The sequence below is a fragment of the Anser brachyrhynchus genome, assembly GCF_964034855.1.
Source record: "Anser brachyrhynchus genome assembly, chromosome: 11".
NCBI lineage: Eukaryota > Metazoa > Chordata > Aves > Anseriformes > Anatidae > Anser > Anser brachyrhynchus.
This window is the reverse complement of record NC_137706.1, coordinates 3,732,555-3,747,714: the sequence shown is the minus strand read 5'-3', so window position 1 is coordinate 3,747,714 and position 15,160 is coordinate 3,732,555. Positions and strand designations below refer to the sequence as shown.

Sequence of the window (15,160 nt, the reverse complement as noted above, 5' to 3'; positions counted from 1 at the left end):
AATCAGCACGAGAAAAGTCTGTGGTGAAAACTACTAATTCTGTATTCACAGCAGGGTCTTAACACTATGTGGAAAGTGAGGTCTGGGGTCACGTGCTGAAAAATGAGGAAAGGAGAAAATAGGGAATAGTTTTGAACAATATCAATTTCGTTTACTTGGTAAGGTGTATCAGAAAAAAAAGTTTGATTGTATCATCAAAAGTGCTAACAGGATTAATATGCATTAACAGGATAAAATGAATCTAATGTAGGAACAATATTAGAATAAAAGTGAACGCTAATCAAGTGTCGACTTTTTTTTTGAACTGTTTTACATTGCAGGTGTAGTATATAGAAAAAAGGCAAATGAACAAATTGCACTTCTTACTACAGCAGGTCTCAGTGTAGAAAAAGAAAGATCTTTAAGAACAGTTAAATGATGAATTTCTGTCATCTCATTAACCTTTTCCAAACCAGGTCAGGCCTTTTGCGGTGCTCGCACCACCTGCTGCAGCCTTTGGCTTACCCCGTGAGGTGGGAGCCTGTGCCTGTTCCTGCGTGATCGGGATGCGCCTGCCTCTCCACGTAGCTCCAAGCATTGCTTCAGATCTGTGGGAGCTGACTGACGCAGCTGCTGCTGCTGCTTTTCTTTGTCGTAGTAGTGGTGACTTTGCTGGAGCTCTTAAATGTGCTTGCTGAGGTAGGGTGTCCTTTACTAAAGTGGTTTTCTTTGGCTGAGGGTCTTTCTAACACAAAACTTCCAGGTTGTTCAGGCTTGGATTTGTGTAGAGGAAACACTGGGATCTGGCATTTCCTAACACTGAGCCACTTGCTTTCAGTTAGTGAAATCGGCTTTTGGTTAGTCAACGATGGCAATTGACTGCCGTAATAAATACAGCATTTTGAACAGCAGTTGTGAAATGGTTTTTCAAAAATTGGAGGAAGACTAGTTGGAATCTCTGCTGCTGTTCTGTTAATTCTTTAGTTACAGAGGGAATTGCATTTTTTTAATTACAGAGGGAATTGTAGTGGGAACTTAGAGGCAAGGAGACATCGTGCCTGACGTACCTGCCATTTTAGTAGTCACTGGAGAGCTGCCCTCTGTAGAATGAGCGGTCTGGTTTTCTGCAGGTCATGGAAGGTTTCCCAGATGCATATGGCATTCTGCTCTGGAAAACTTCAGATATACTCTTCTGTTCCTTTAGAATATACTACTGGACCAGTTTTTTTAATGACTACTTAGCTTGCTGCCGGTGAACTGAATGTCTTGGACTTAGAGTTTGTCTTCTCCACTTCTGCGTGCCTTCCACCAGAGCCCTTCTCATAGCGCTGCATTTCAGAGATGATGCTGACAACCAGAAATCTTACAGATACTGTTCGGAGGCTGGTGGGGCCTATTCTTCCTCTGGGTTGCTTCTGATGAGAACAGTAATTATGCCTGGCTTGTTAGCGTCTAGGCTTGAGACAGCCTAGTACTTCTGTTTGGGTTCACACCCTGTGGCCTACCCAGCACCTCTCTGTTGTTGCCTGCTCCCTGTGACTGTGCTGCTGTGGGGCACCCAAACACAAACAGCAGACACGCATCTCAGCTCCAGAAATGTTTGGAACCTACAGGTTGCGAAGGCTTTACCTACCTTCTGCAAGGCAGAAAAAACAGTTGACAAAAATCCAGTGTATGTATATGGTATAGCTGAGACACTTACAGAAACAGTGATGGTTTTGCCTTCTTTTTTTTAAATCAAAATATAATTTGTGTAGATCTGGTAATTTCAAAAAGCTATCTTATGGAGTTGTTCTTGTGTGTTTAAGCCTTTTCTTCAGGGTGATCTAAAAAATGCCAGGTGTGACTGTTGTGGATATTGGGTTGTGCTTGTTGAAGAGTGATTTTTTTGTCTTTTAATAAAAAGGGAAGAAAAAAGCTTAAAAATACGCTGGCAGACTTTTAACTCCATTAGTGGTCTTCTTGAGTCTTTCCTTAATTCAGAAGCGGAGGCATTAAATACAATCTATAGCAACGTCAAGCATTTGGGGAAGGATGAGGCTTCCTTACTGGTGAACACGAAATGTTCTGTGGCACAACTACATCCATGCTCTCCGTGCGTTAGTGAGACTGGACTGCAACCAGCAGATGGAAGTCGAGGACCTTATGTTTACCAGATTGATTGCTGTAGTTCTGTAACAGCAATCTTCCTGAGTCGAAAATTTGCCTGGCTTGCCTTGAGAGAATTTCTTTAAAGACAAAAGGTCCAGCTGTGTTGTTGCCCTAGAGGAGGAGCAGAGTGCTGGCTGGGCTGCGAAGGAATGGGCCCGCCAGCGAAGTCTTGCCTGCTTCCTGTCTCCTGGTGAAATGGGCTGGTGACGCTAACCGAGCTAGTGGTCTGCACAGGTCACCTAACACACACATTGCAAGTCTGCCTCACCTGCAGGGTCTGAGTATCGCAGGAACTCTTTCCTTGAGTCAAGTCTGGCCATTCTGTGGCAGACTTTTTCTTTCAAGTGAGATGAGTTTTAACAGTGATTGCATTGGGCATGCTTCTCATGCCGACTGTCAACTTTGTGTCTATCTCCTGCCTGAACTGTTTAAGCTGAATGTTGCATAAGTAAGTCCTCTTAGCCTGATCTAGGTTTTTTAGATTAAATATTAAATAATTGGATTTTAAATTATCAGTATCTCTGATGACATATGAAGCAGGTCTGTTCTTAAATGTGATTTTTAAGATGAGACAGATGAAAAGCATCAGTCTCTTCTCCTGGACTGCTTAAGGGAAAATATTCTGTGCTAATCTCAGTGTAGATAATGTAATAACATAAATACTATTTGAGTTGAACAGATGGCTTATTGCTCAAGAAATGCAATTCATAAATTTGTTTTTGGTGTGAAACACTAGCATAACTTGTTATGGTCAGTAATGATCTCAAGGCTTAAAAAACAAACAGACAAAACCTTTCATTGAAACATGAAATAAGCAAAGTACACTTGGATGGGAGAGGCAGACTAGGACCCTTGCTGAGATGTGTGTTTGTTTTCTTTTGCTTGTTTCTTTTTAGCATATAGAAACAGCAGTGTCACCTACTAAAACAGAGCAGAAAGAAGCTATCCATTCAACACAAATATGTATTTGCTGTATCTATCGCTTGTTTTCAGCATTGTTTCCCAACTGCTCCTAGGCTTCAGAGCCTGTGATGATGTCCTTCATTTATCAGTTTGTGCTTGGAATACAAGGTAACAGTACAGTAAAATTGAGTACCTTGAGTAAGATGGCTCACAAATGTGAGATGCCTGTTATAAAACAAACTGTATATTGATGGTGTCTGTTTTTAATGCTAGCACTTATTCTATATTGGGGTCTTGGGCTATAGTGCCTTTCAACCCATGCAAGTGTCCTGCCCCTTTTGCTGTTTACAGCTGTTCATTAATGAGGTGAGCAGTCTGCAGATGTGCACTGCAGAACACTGTGTAGTAGTTGATCAGCTCTTTTTCTTCTGCAATTTGCAGATCTCAGTACATGGGAAGGGGGGGATCCCTCTGTGTGCTATGTACAACACATTTAGCCCCTTGACCATCCCTTTCTTTTGATGCCCTATCTACTAGGCCAGGCTATATACTGGTTTCAGTTGTGACCTTGCAAATTGTTGGTATGTTTATTTCAGCTTGCCTTATCTGTATGTTCCTGAAGCAGTGTCTTCTGTTCTCTTTTTGTCTGTGCACTTTATGCAGACATGTTACGAAACTTAAGAAAACCTTAACGTATGATTTCAGATATTACCAAAATCTTTAAAGGTGTTGCTACTGCACTGTTTTATAGTTGTAACATCCTTTGATGCTCCTTCCTTGGCTAAATTTAATGGTCATTGATTCTTGACCTATCTAACTGGAACAAAAGAATAACAGGATGTTATTGCCTAGAGCAATTGTTCATTACAAAGCGTGCTCTCCGTAAGGCACGCCGACTTTTACATTGGCTTCCTCAAAAAAGCTGTTTAGTAGCCCAGCATATAGTACCTTTTAATGTTTCATGTTAACAATCCATTTTTTGCTGTTTCCTTATATTCTGCATGAGTCTTTTCTGTAGAAGTATAGTAAAAATAATCAAAACTTGAATCAAAGATTAAAGAAAAATCAATAAAATTAATTTTTCAATACTAATCTAATATGTACTCTGAAGAACCCTTCTCCTAATCTAAAACATTTGTCTTTATTGCCACACAAATCTTTAATCAAAATTTTACCTGTATCTTACACATGAAGTGCTTTTTCTATATGGTAGTTGTTTATGTGAGTCTGACTCCAATCAGTCAGGCAGCTGTTGGAGGTTCAGAATGTCTGGAAATATTGTTCAATCCAAAAAATGAATTACAGCTTGCTGAAAGCTCTGGTGAATTTTTTTTTGGATTCGAGGTGTTTACATTAACATCAAAGAGCATTTATAGGCACTGAATTAGATAACACAAAACTGTGTGCATTGTCTTCCTTGTTCAAGTGAAGAAGGGCGATTAGTAGCGTAATACAATCATAGTCGAATTATTGGATGTTGCAGACATGAATGAGTGGTAAAGGCAAATGCCTTGTGCTGGTGTACCATTATAATTTTTCAAGACAAAATGAAAAATTTGGAACTTTTTTCCCCCTCCCCTGTGTCAGGTATAGGCAGCAGCTAAAACTTGTAAGTTTACAACTTACAACTCTGTGTTGTTATCTGGTTGTGAATCTTTTCACCTTTGACTTGTGTGGGCCACGTTTTGTCATTTGCTGTCTGTGGGACTGGCAAAGCACTCAATGTACACGCGTGTATGCCCACACTCAGGGACTGGAATTTGCCTTTGGGGATTTATACTAAGCTTACACTTTATCATCACTCTCTGGATTAGTTGATATCTTGTGCTGTAGTCATTGCCATGTCATCACTTCTTCATTTGTGCCATCTTTCTCACCCTTTCATTCTGTGTATGTCTCATTGTCATTCTTTAGCCCTGTCCCGGACTTTCACCACTAAAATGATTGCTACCTCTGCCAGTCACTCCTCCGAGCTGTCTTTAGGATTAATTTCCTACCACATGAATTTGGAAGAGTTGGGGGTGGGTATGGACGGTGTTAATATTTGTATCCCTGGTCATTGATTATAATTAACTAACTGTGCTGTAACCACGCTATTCTGGTAAAACCATTCTTTTCTGGTAAAGTAGCAAGCAGGTTTTCAACTTCTTAAATACTTGCAATTTCTCTCTAAAGGCTACTTTATTGTCCAAAACTAAATCTGAGACCTTCTCACCTTAATCTGTATTAATGGAATCTAGGTAGATTCATAGTGACTTCAGTGGAAATTAAACACTACTTTTAGAAATCAAATTTTATATTTATTAGTTTGACTCTTGCTTTGCTGTGTACAGAACACATTTTAAAAACTACTTGACACCTATTTTAATAGGCATACGTAAAAATTTATGCTGCATTGCTATCCAAGTATGGCAGGTTGGCAGGCAGGTTGGTAGGCATTTAAATCTTTGTTATTTGATTGTCTACAGATCAGCTCATAAACCATCTATTTCATGGTCTTTTTGTTATATACAATCTGTTAGTAAACAGAGTAATTGTTAGTGAATGTGAAAGTGACAAGACAGAATGAGTTGGGTTCAGTTTCTGTTAATTCAACAATTTAGATGAGTTCGTGGAAGTGTTTGGTGCATCCTCGAATTGGTGCAAAGGAGAAGTTGAGAGTGGGTGTGTAATGAGGTTATTCTGTCTGGCCATCTTAAAGGCCTGCTGATCTTTTTATCTTCCCTTCTAGTTAATTTCAGGAGTGCAAAAGAATTGTTAGGCATTTATACCCCGGAAGAGGCTGTTGAGAAGATAAATTGGACTTTGAGAGAGCGGTTTCCTGAGAAGCCGCAGTGCTGCTAGGCATGGCTGGCGTGTTCCTGGCTGGGTGCTTGTGCTGCCTCCTGCTGCAGCACTGCTGGAAGCACCGCAGTGGGGAAGAGTAGCGAGGCAAGCCTAAGGGTGACTACAGTCACGACAGACAAGGTACTGCTGCAGCCTGCCTGTGACTCCGACCACGAAAACTCTCAGGCTGCAGTTGCCTGTGGATCTACAGCAGCACTTTGCGGTCCACCATTTCTCCCACGTTTGGCTATGAAGTGGGCAAATATTGATTTCCTCAGCATGGTGAATGAAGAAGACAAGGCTCAAAGTTGCTTTTGAAGCCTTGAAATCTTGGTTTTGAACTTGTTCCCTGTAGATGTGTTGAAGCTAGTTCTGTCTGCCAGGGGAGCACACAGCTGCCTATTAAGGATGTCAGGAGTAAGGCAGGGACACAGCGTGCCAGAGAGGAGATGCTGGAAAAAAATGGCAAGTACACTATTATTATTTTTCTTTCCCTCAGACCTTGAAACAGGGCAGGTCCGAGCACTGAGTAGGGCATGGCTGTTTCAAGGAGAGTGGAGTAAGCACAGGTGTGGTGTGCTGTGTGGAGCTCTAACGTCTCGCAGCTCGACTGTGATCAGCCAGGCCCAATTGCTGGCACATGGGGAGAAGAGGTCATACGGTCGTGCTGCAGACCTGTATCCTGTCAGCAGACCTCTGTCCTCTGCCGGATGATCAGGGAAAAGAATGAGTCATTCCAGGGCAATGTATTTCTGACTGCTTTTGGGTCAACCTGTCTGAATTTCTCATGGTCTGCTCTGCTCAGGGGTGTGACCAGAGACTGGGCAGCTCCTGGTGTGAGCTCTCTGTGTAAGGGATGGGAAGGGTCAGGGAGTGGAAGTGTATGTTCCCCTCAGCAGTGTGTAATCCCTGTGGTCAAGTATTGCCTTGCACTCGAGAGTAGGGGTTTCCTCAAGTTACTGCTCCTTGTAGTGCGGAGAAGGAAATAAACAGTTCAATATCAGCTATCAGTTTAAAACACACACCAAAACCGTGTGTGGTGGTTGTTGCTGGGTCTTTTGTTTCTGGTCTATTAGATTTCCTATTAGGAGACAGTTTTCTCTGAGGTGAATTTGGAGGATAGACTTGTGGTTTGGCTGGAATTGTCTGGGCTGATTGACCATTTTATTGTGCAGGTGGCTATGGTTCCTCTCAGCCCCCTGGCAATCACCTCAGAGGGTGGGAGAAGGCCTCAGGACTAGCGCTCTAATTCCGTCCATCAGCTCTGTGAGCCCCTCCAGTTGGTGCGGGTTGCGGAGTCCAGCCCTGTGGTTATATGGGAGCCCGAAGACAAAGCAAACTTCCCTGAGTGCTCCCTGTGTGTCTCCTTTTGAAAGCACTTTCTGTCATATATGGAATTCAGAAAAGACCTGGGGATGGCATCTGCTGCTTTACCAAGTGCTCTTGGTTTCCCTTCTAACTCGTTCACCACCAGAACACATCAGCTTTCCTCACAGTCTCTCTGACTAGCCATTCCTTACAAACGCTTCTTCATTTGCAGAGCCTTTTGCTTTCCCAAGAAATGGTGCTCCCTCCTCCTCTGAGAGCAGTTAGGCCTTTGCTCCTGAATTCCATACCTTACCACAGGAACCCTGTAAGACCGTGTCTGTGCGTTTGTTTATTAGCAGGAGGAGTGTAATTGCAAGTCGAACTTATGTGCCCTTGTCAAACTGTAATTTGAATAATGCGTAGCTGAAATAGTGGGTTGTTTCTTGTTTTTAAGATCTCACACCTTGCTGACGCAACTTAAAAATGCCATTTTTGGGGGCCTAGCCTCTCTGTGCTATAAAATAAAAAATAGATGCCCAGGTTCTTCATTCTTAACTTTTTTTGTTTCTTCACTGCTTATCAGTCTGTTCTGACAAATTTGATACCCTTTTACTTCCTCCCAGAAAATAAATTTATCATCGGAGGATATTTCCCACCCAGTTATGAATGCTGGGATGCTATTAGGTAAAAACTGCATGTTTTTGGCAAAGTGCGTGTTGCAAGTGGCTTGAATGGCTAGCGAGATGTAAGTGACGAACAGCGCTTTGCTTCCTTCCAAACAGAAGTTGTTACAGTGTTCAGTGTGTTGTCACAAGGTCCTTGCCTGCTCTGGTAAAGGGCAGCCAGGAGTTGCCTGCTAAGAAACAGAGGGCTGAAAGCTGCTCCTGAATGCTCTCCTTTCTGTGAGCAGCTGGGAGGTGGTGAAAGCCACTGGGCTCTGCAAATTGTGGCAACAGCAGCTCGCTCTTTCTTGCCCTTGCTCTAGAAGGTCTTTGTGGGTGTGCTGTGCAGTATGTCCAAACCGATGGGAGTGTATTGCAAGACTTTGAGGGGAAATGGTGACTGCCACTGCCGGGCCAATTTATCTTCATCTTGTTTCTGAGGGGTGTTTGGGAAGGAAGGCTGGCAGGGACAGTTGTATGCTACATTAACGATTCTGTCCTGAAGGATGGTGATAATACTTGAAAAGGAGTAAAAGTAGAATAAACTTGCTACTGAATTCTAGGGCTGTTTCTGTCAGATGAAATACCTGCATTACTTGCGTGTAGTTTTCAGTATGAATCCAGAACTGTACCAAGAATTGCTTTTTAGTTCTATAAACAAAAAATAGATCTGCAAAATAAATCTGACTGAATGCATCCTGAATTTTATGTTTTAGGAGAACACGCGAATTGTTAGGGTGAAGGTTATAGCTGGAATTGGTCTGGCCAAGAAGGATATCCTAGGAGCCAGGTAAGAAAATATGTGGTTAATGTCTTAATGGACAGCTGATTCTTTATTTTCTTTCCATAGCTATTTAGATCTTAGTAAATGCTACTATGCCTCTTTCCAAAAAAAAAAAAAAAAAGTTTTAACTGGCACCTTATAAAAATGATCAGAGGCTATATAAACATGAAGGTGTCTACGTTCTTGCCCAAAAGTCACGTGGACAGATCTATGCATTGGCAAAACAACATGTGGGAGGGCTCTGCACGCTAAAATACTTCTGTCTTGGAGAATAGATACATGCACATATTTTACTTCAGTTAGAGTGCAGCTAAAACAACAATAGTTCAGTTTTAATCAAAATTGTCTCATCTGTACTTTAAAGACTTGGAATGAATACCATACTAAACAGTGGTAGCAACAAGAGTACTTTAACTCAAATTATGTGCAGAGGAACAGCATCCACCAATTCCACAGATGTGGTAAACCCATGCCAGTGGCTTCAGGCTCTGGGTATGTACAAATTTAAAAGTTAACAATCTGTATAAGGAAAGAAACAATTAAAATGATTTAACATTTACCACAGTAAAGATCAGACTTGGTAATTGGAATGTGTTGCAGGATCTTGTAGAATTGGCAAGTCGTAGCATGCAGCTTGTAGTAAAGTTATTTTTTTTTGTCCCATGAACGGAGGGTCTAAAAAAGTACTGGTGAGTTTAATACTAGTTCTGCTGTCAGCTTTTTTTACATATGTACAGAAATACTGTTATTTTAGCACTAGCGGTATTATTTTTACATGTGTCATCAATTTAGCATTGGAAAAAATTCTCGTGATACTCATATTTTTAAGCTGGATAATCTCTTATTTTTTCTCACGTGCAAATTTCTTACTTAAAAAAAAAAAGGCAACTTTTCTCATTGTAATTTAATATGTGAAAACTGTATGTTCTGTTGTTGTATGGCGGATGGTCCTCACTACCTTTTTTAATAGTTTATTTGAGCAATTGAATGCCTTGTTTCTATTCATGTAAAGTAGTTACTCATGTAATGTTTCTTGTACCACAGGAAGGAAAAATATCAGAGGCAGTAGGTCATTTTAAGCTGTCATATTAGACACTTTCATTAACAGAAAAATTCAAGTTAAACTCTGTGAAACAGAACATTTAGTAAAAATACCGAGTCGTTAAGGAAGTACCTCAAATTCCAGATGTTCCAAATTCTTTTTGTCAAAAACAAGAAGTTTAATAGTTAAGATTTTTCAGTCACAACTGATTTTTTTCAGGCATGTCTTGTCTAAATACATTAAGATTATTAAATCTTTTCTCATGCAATGAGAATTATGCAAGAGGAAAGAGAATCAAATTGTAGTGACATACAGAATGTAAAATGGCCTAGCTGCTATGGAGATAAAAACTAATCAAGCATTATTACTGATTATCTCTAAAACTATATAGACAATGTTTATAAGTGCCAATGGATATGGTGTTTGTAAATAAATTGTGACTTCTAGTTTAATAGCTTCTGTTAATTTAAGCTTTTTAAAACTCAACTGCTAATAATGCTATAAATAAAAAAAAGTATATCTAGCAGTTTGCTTATCTTTTTCTTTTTCCCCCCACAGCGACCCATATGTGAAAGTGACAGTGTATGATCCAGTGACTGGAGTCCTTAGCAGTGTCCAGACAAAAACAATTAGAAAGGTTAGCTCTGTTATCTTTGTGGGTATATATTTTTTTTTGATCAGACACTGAAGGAAAGGTAAGAATACAAGAACTAGAAGGATTAATATGCCTCAAGTGAAAGGAGTGTTCCATAATCTACCCTATTTCTCTGTTTATGGCATTATTTTTAGTATTTTCCTTTCAATAATTTTATTTGTGGAAGGTAGAGAACCACTAAAGAAGGTGAGGTAAGTACTGATCCAAAACTGAATCGTTTATGGACATACTGGGTGGTTTTGATTTTTTTGGGTCTTTAATGTCTCTTTCTGTATAACTTTTCTATTTTGTACATTAAATTGTATAGTTCACCTGAACCGTGATAGTCCTGGTTTCTCTAGAATACCTGCAGACAAAAGTCAGTGTTAGAAGTGATAATTTATATTAGATCTACTAAAAATGGAAAACTGAGAGAGAAAATATTCTTCCAAACTGCTGTTCTCAGATAATGGCTGTGATTTGTATTATGACTGACCGATGTGTTTTCTCTTTTTGTTGATAATTGTTAGTTTAGCTATGGTGAGAGTGCAAAACATCTACAGTATTTCTGAAAATAACCACGGTTGAGAAAGGTGTGTGGTTGGGCAGATTATATTCTGTTTAGTCCATCTGTGCCTGGTGTGTCTAGATTACATTGTTGAGAGATCTGGCATTTGGTAACAGTTCATAATTTCAGGATCAGTTTATGTTTGCATGTAAGCAATGCAGATAGTGAATCTGGACTCAAGGAGAAGCAGTGACTGTTACTTAAAACATACCATAAATTAACTGTTTTGGATTGTATGACATGCCTTTTTCTGCATCCTTGGCATCAGCCAAAATCTGAGAATACTTGCGTAAATTGTCTCCATTCTGCCCTGCAATAAACAGCATAAGGCTCCTAAGACTTTTATCTGCAATAGCAGTGTTAAAGCTTTTGTGCTTTAAGTGTATTGTTATATGAGATAAAGCAGACATAAAACAAGTAGACAAAACAACAGATACCCGTATAGAATTGTTCCCATAACCAATGTTGTCTTTTTTTTCTTCCTCCTACATATAGTCCTTAAACCCAAAGTGGAATGAAGAACTTCTATTTAGAGTAAGTGTTTTTCCTTTTTTTTTTTTTTACGGTCTAATTACTTATGTTGGTTACTATGTTAACAGTAGGAAAAATATTTTCTTGCTTCTACAGCTTAAGATCAGAAATGCAAACTTTATAATTAATATTCAAAGACTCACAGACTGCTTTCCTTAGACATACATTTATTTTCAAGACTGAAAATTTAACTATAGCACAAATAAAAATCTTAGCTTCTTTGTTCCATGAATACTCAAAAACTTCAGCATGGATTTAAAAAACATTTTTGGGATAGCACCAATCTTGTCTTACTGGTTCCGATACAAATGTGTTGTGTAAAAAGCATAGTATTACTTCTATTTTAGGAGCAAGGTGTAGATTAGATGTCTAATTTATGTCTTCCTTGTCCAACAAGCACGCAGTCAGAACATATACTGTATTGCTGAGAGATTCATAGACGTAGAGGCCCCAGTTTAGAAAGTGCCTAGTCAAGGGCTCAGACTTCTGTGTTTTTCAGCATGCTTAATAAAGGCAACTTTCTCACGTTCAAAATGATGGTGAATTTCCCTCCTCTGATAAACAAATCATATCTTGACTTATGAGGAAATTGTGACTTTATATAAAGTAATGTGTAGCATCAGCTTCCAGTCACCAAGTTTAATTACGTGCTTTTCTGCAACATTAAAAAAACCTGTACTGTTTGATACCTTTATCCATACAGTTAGTCCTAGAAAGTGATCCTCCACCCCTTTTTGGTCCTTTCGGACCTCTAGTTAACACACTATACTTGCATACATTCTGAGCTGCTATTATTAGAGAATTGGTTTTATAATCTAGATGCCAAGATCATTTAGTTAATATTTTGGTTTTTAATTTGTTTTCTGTTATCCAGAAACTAAATTATCCTTGCATATACGTTGTGGGAGAGCTCATTTAGGCTTTGTCAGAAAATTTGTCCAGGTATTTCTTGTTGTCAACAAAGATTTATTTAAGCATTCTTTACCAAATATATGGTACCCTCTGCTAAGTGTCATAAATTTTCCACATAACTTGCTTTTTTTGGATAGCAATTCTTGATAGCTGTAACTGCTGATTCATGTGCTCAAAATGGGGGAGCAGTTTCTTCATCTGTAGCCAAAATGACTATGCAGGCTAGTTAGTGGACTTAAGAAATAATTCCTCAGAAAATTCATAACACCTATGGGTCTTTAAGTATTGGCATACTCCTTTTTCCATGGTATTTTGAAATCTTGCCTGATGTTTTTCTGTGTTGATGCATATAACAGTTGAGATATCCTTTTAACTTTGTTGGGACACATGCTTCCTGTGGAGAACTTGAAGAACAGGGGTGCATGCTTGTAGCCAAGGATATTTTGAAGATGTTAATCTTCCAGAATACAGATCTGAGGGATTTTTTTTTCTTTGGTGTGTAAATATGTATGTATATATAATATCAGCAATGATACGTTCCTGAACTTGCATACCAAGTTCTATGAGAAACTTTTTTTTTGAGTTTTTATTAGTTTTACCGTGTTTATGCAAGAGGAAATGTCATTTGTCTTAAGACAAATAGTGGAATTCAGTGTATATTTTAACTATTAACATCTTTCTTTTTCCTAGGTTAATCCTCAGAAACACAGACTTCTTTTTGAAGTATTTGATGAAAACCGTTTGGTAGGTCCTTTATTAATATTGCAATTTACTCAATGCTTGAATGAAATTAAGTTCATCTGGATTCTAAGCTCAAGATAAAAGCAAACAAAAAACCAAACCAACATCTATAATGAAACTTAAAGGAAACCTGATTTGTTTGTGTGTCTGACATTACCATAGTTCGATGATCAGGAGCGATCATACTATTGCTCTTAACTTCTAGTTTGTTTCAACTCAAAAGCATCATTTTTTTATAGTTTTTCTCAAATGATATGGGCAAATCCCTCCATAATATTGAAGGCTCTGCAATGAATGTTTATTTTTACTACAAAGTAGTATTGAGAATGTAGGTATCTGTGTACATGTGTGAGAAGTTTCTTCAGTATGTGAGGAGCAGCACAGAAAAAAATGGTGTACCTTTTCTTTGAAAGACTCAACAAGCAGACCTTGGATGCCTATCCCAGGTATACGGTGTCTCGTTTCATTGTATTTTTTTTAAAGCAACTTTAAAAGGCATCATCAGCATTTGTAGTTTACATGGCAGGTTAATTGTGACTTTTCAGGATGCTCAGATGTATGTTTCGAAATGATGTTTTGGGCTATGGTCTATTCTTCATGAGGTAGAAGTACTTTGTAAGTAGTCATTGGGGCTTTGCTGCCACCCTGTGGAAGTCAGGATGCATGACTAGAAAATCAGATCCCTAATTTTGGGGAAGGCCAATGTTTTCTTTTTCGGTTTGACCAAGAAAATTCCTTACCGTTTTTTCTCTGATCTAAAGTAGATAAGCTGTTTGACCTGTTTTTTTATGGGAGAGGAGTCAACAAAACATCTTACTGGATCAACTTGGAAATAGTGCTTTGTTTCCTACGTGTGACTGCATTTAGAGATCAAAGCAGCATGCCCTAATCAGTCACTGTATAGTTCTACAATAACAGTATTTTTTTTCTTTCCCATCTCATCATTTGGTCAATGGAAAAGACTGTCTCCCTATTTTTATTTAGCTTCCTCTTTTGTGGTGAAGACTAAATTTCTGTCCCACATGTCTTGAACTACTTTAAGTCAGTCATATCGTTGCCTTAGCTTGTGAGTGTTTGGGATTGATAGACTCCCCCACTTCTATTAATTTATCTTCACATGCCATAAATTATGGGTGCCTTGTGCTTTTTCACTAGGATATGTACCTATGATCAAAAGCTGTTTCATCTTTCATGATTTTAGTCGGCTTGAGTATTAAGCAGCATTTCTTCTGCCTATTTGATGACTGTTTAAAATCTGGATGTGAGCAAGCTGATGGAATTCTCTTAGAGCTGTGAGACTGTCCTCCTAATGGGTGATTTCCTCTGTAGAATTTTGTCCCATGTGCTTTTATTACTGGTAGCTTTCAGGGAGAAATTGAACCTTGAAATCTTAGTTCTGTTTTTAAGAAACATTGCTTTCTTGAAAACTGGGCTCAAAACTCATTTTCCAAGTCCTCCTTAAATTCCAAGTCCTGCAACATTAATTAAGACTCCAATTGTTGGTGATTTAACATCTTTCTGGAGTAGTTTTAAGACTTGTCAAAAATCACCTGGTTTGGATCTGATTTAGTAAGGGAGCACTGAAACTTACTTGTTTTGCTGACTTGATGCAAGCCATTAGCAGAATAAATGGCTTGACCAGTTTGTGGAATCCTCTGTTAGAGCTGTCTTTAAAAGCACATTAGAAAAGTCTGTCAGGAAGGAGAATGAGATCGTTTATGAGATGGGCCAGTGCAGGACCTAGTTGACATCTTGCAGTCTTTTCCTGTCTTACAATAACTTGTCCCAACTCTGCATATTTCAAATTAAGTACCAGAGCCTATGTTATTTGATAATGAAGAGCTAAATAATATTAATATTTGCATGGGGCTATAGGTCCTTCTTTAATTATTATTATTTATTATTGTTATGTGAACTCTAATTCAGTAGGACAGAATATTGCATTTAAAAAGTCATTTCTGGAGTGACTAAGGAAGCTGTAGCTGGCTGGCTATACCTGCAAAATCATAGCTAAAGAAAAATGACATGCTGAGAAATGTGGCTGAAATCTTAACTCTGAGTTGCCAAAATATGTCAGTTTATCATTTACCTAGGGGTTTCTTGGGAAAATTGGGGAAAA

At 38.9% G+C, this 15,160-nt stretch overlaps 1 protein-coding gene across 1 annotated transcript in view; it reads left to right on the top strand.

Annotated features, from left to right (window-relative positions):
• The window catches only part of NEDD4 (NEDD4 E3 ubiquitin protein ligase), a 56,268-nt gene that overhangs the window by 1,905 nt on the left and 39,203 nt on the right, over positions 1 to 15,160 (top strand). The window contains exons 2-5 of the mRNA XM_080551723.1: positions 8,546 to 8,619; positions 10,214 to 10,292; positions 11,353 to 11,391; positions 12,991 to 13,044. Coding sequence (XP_080407849.1) covers positions 8,546 to 8,619; positions 10,214 to 10,292; positions 11,353 to 11,391; positions 12,991 to 13,044 — 246 coding nt within the window. The remainder of the gene's footprint in view (positions 1 to 8,545; positions 8,620 to 10,213; positions 10,293 to 11,352; positions 11,392 to 12,990; positions 13,045 to 15,160) is intronic.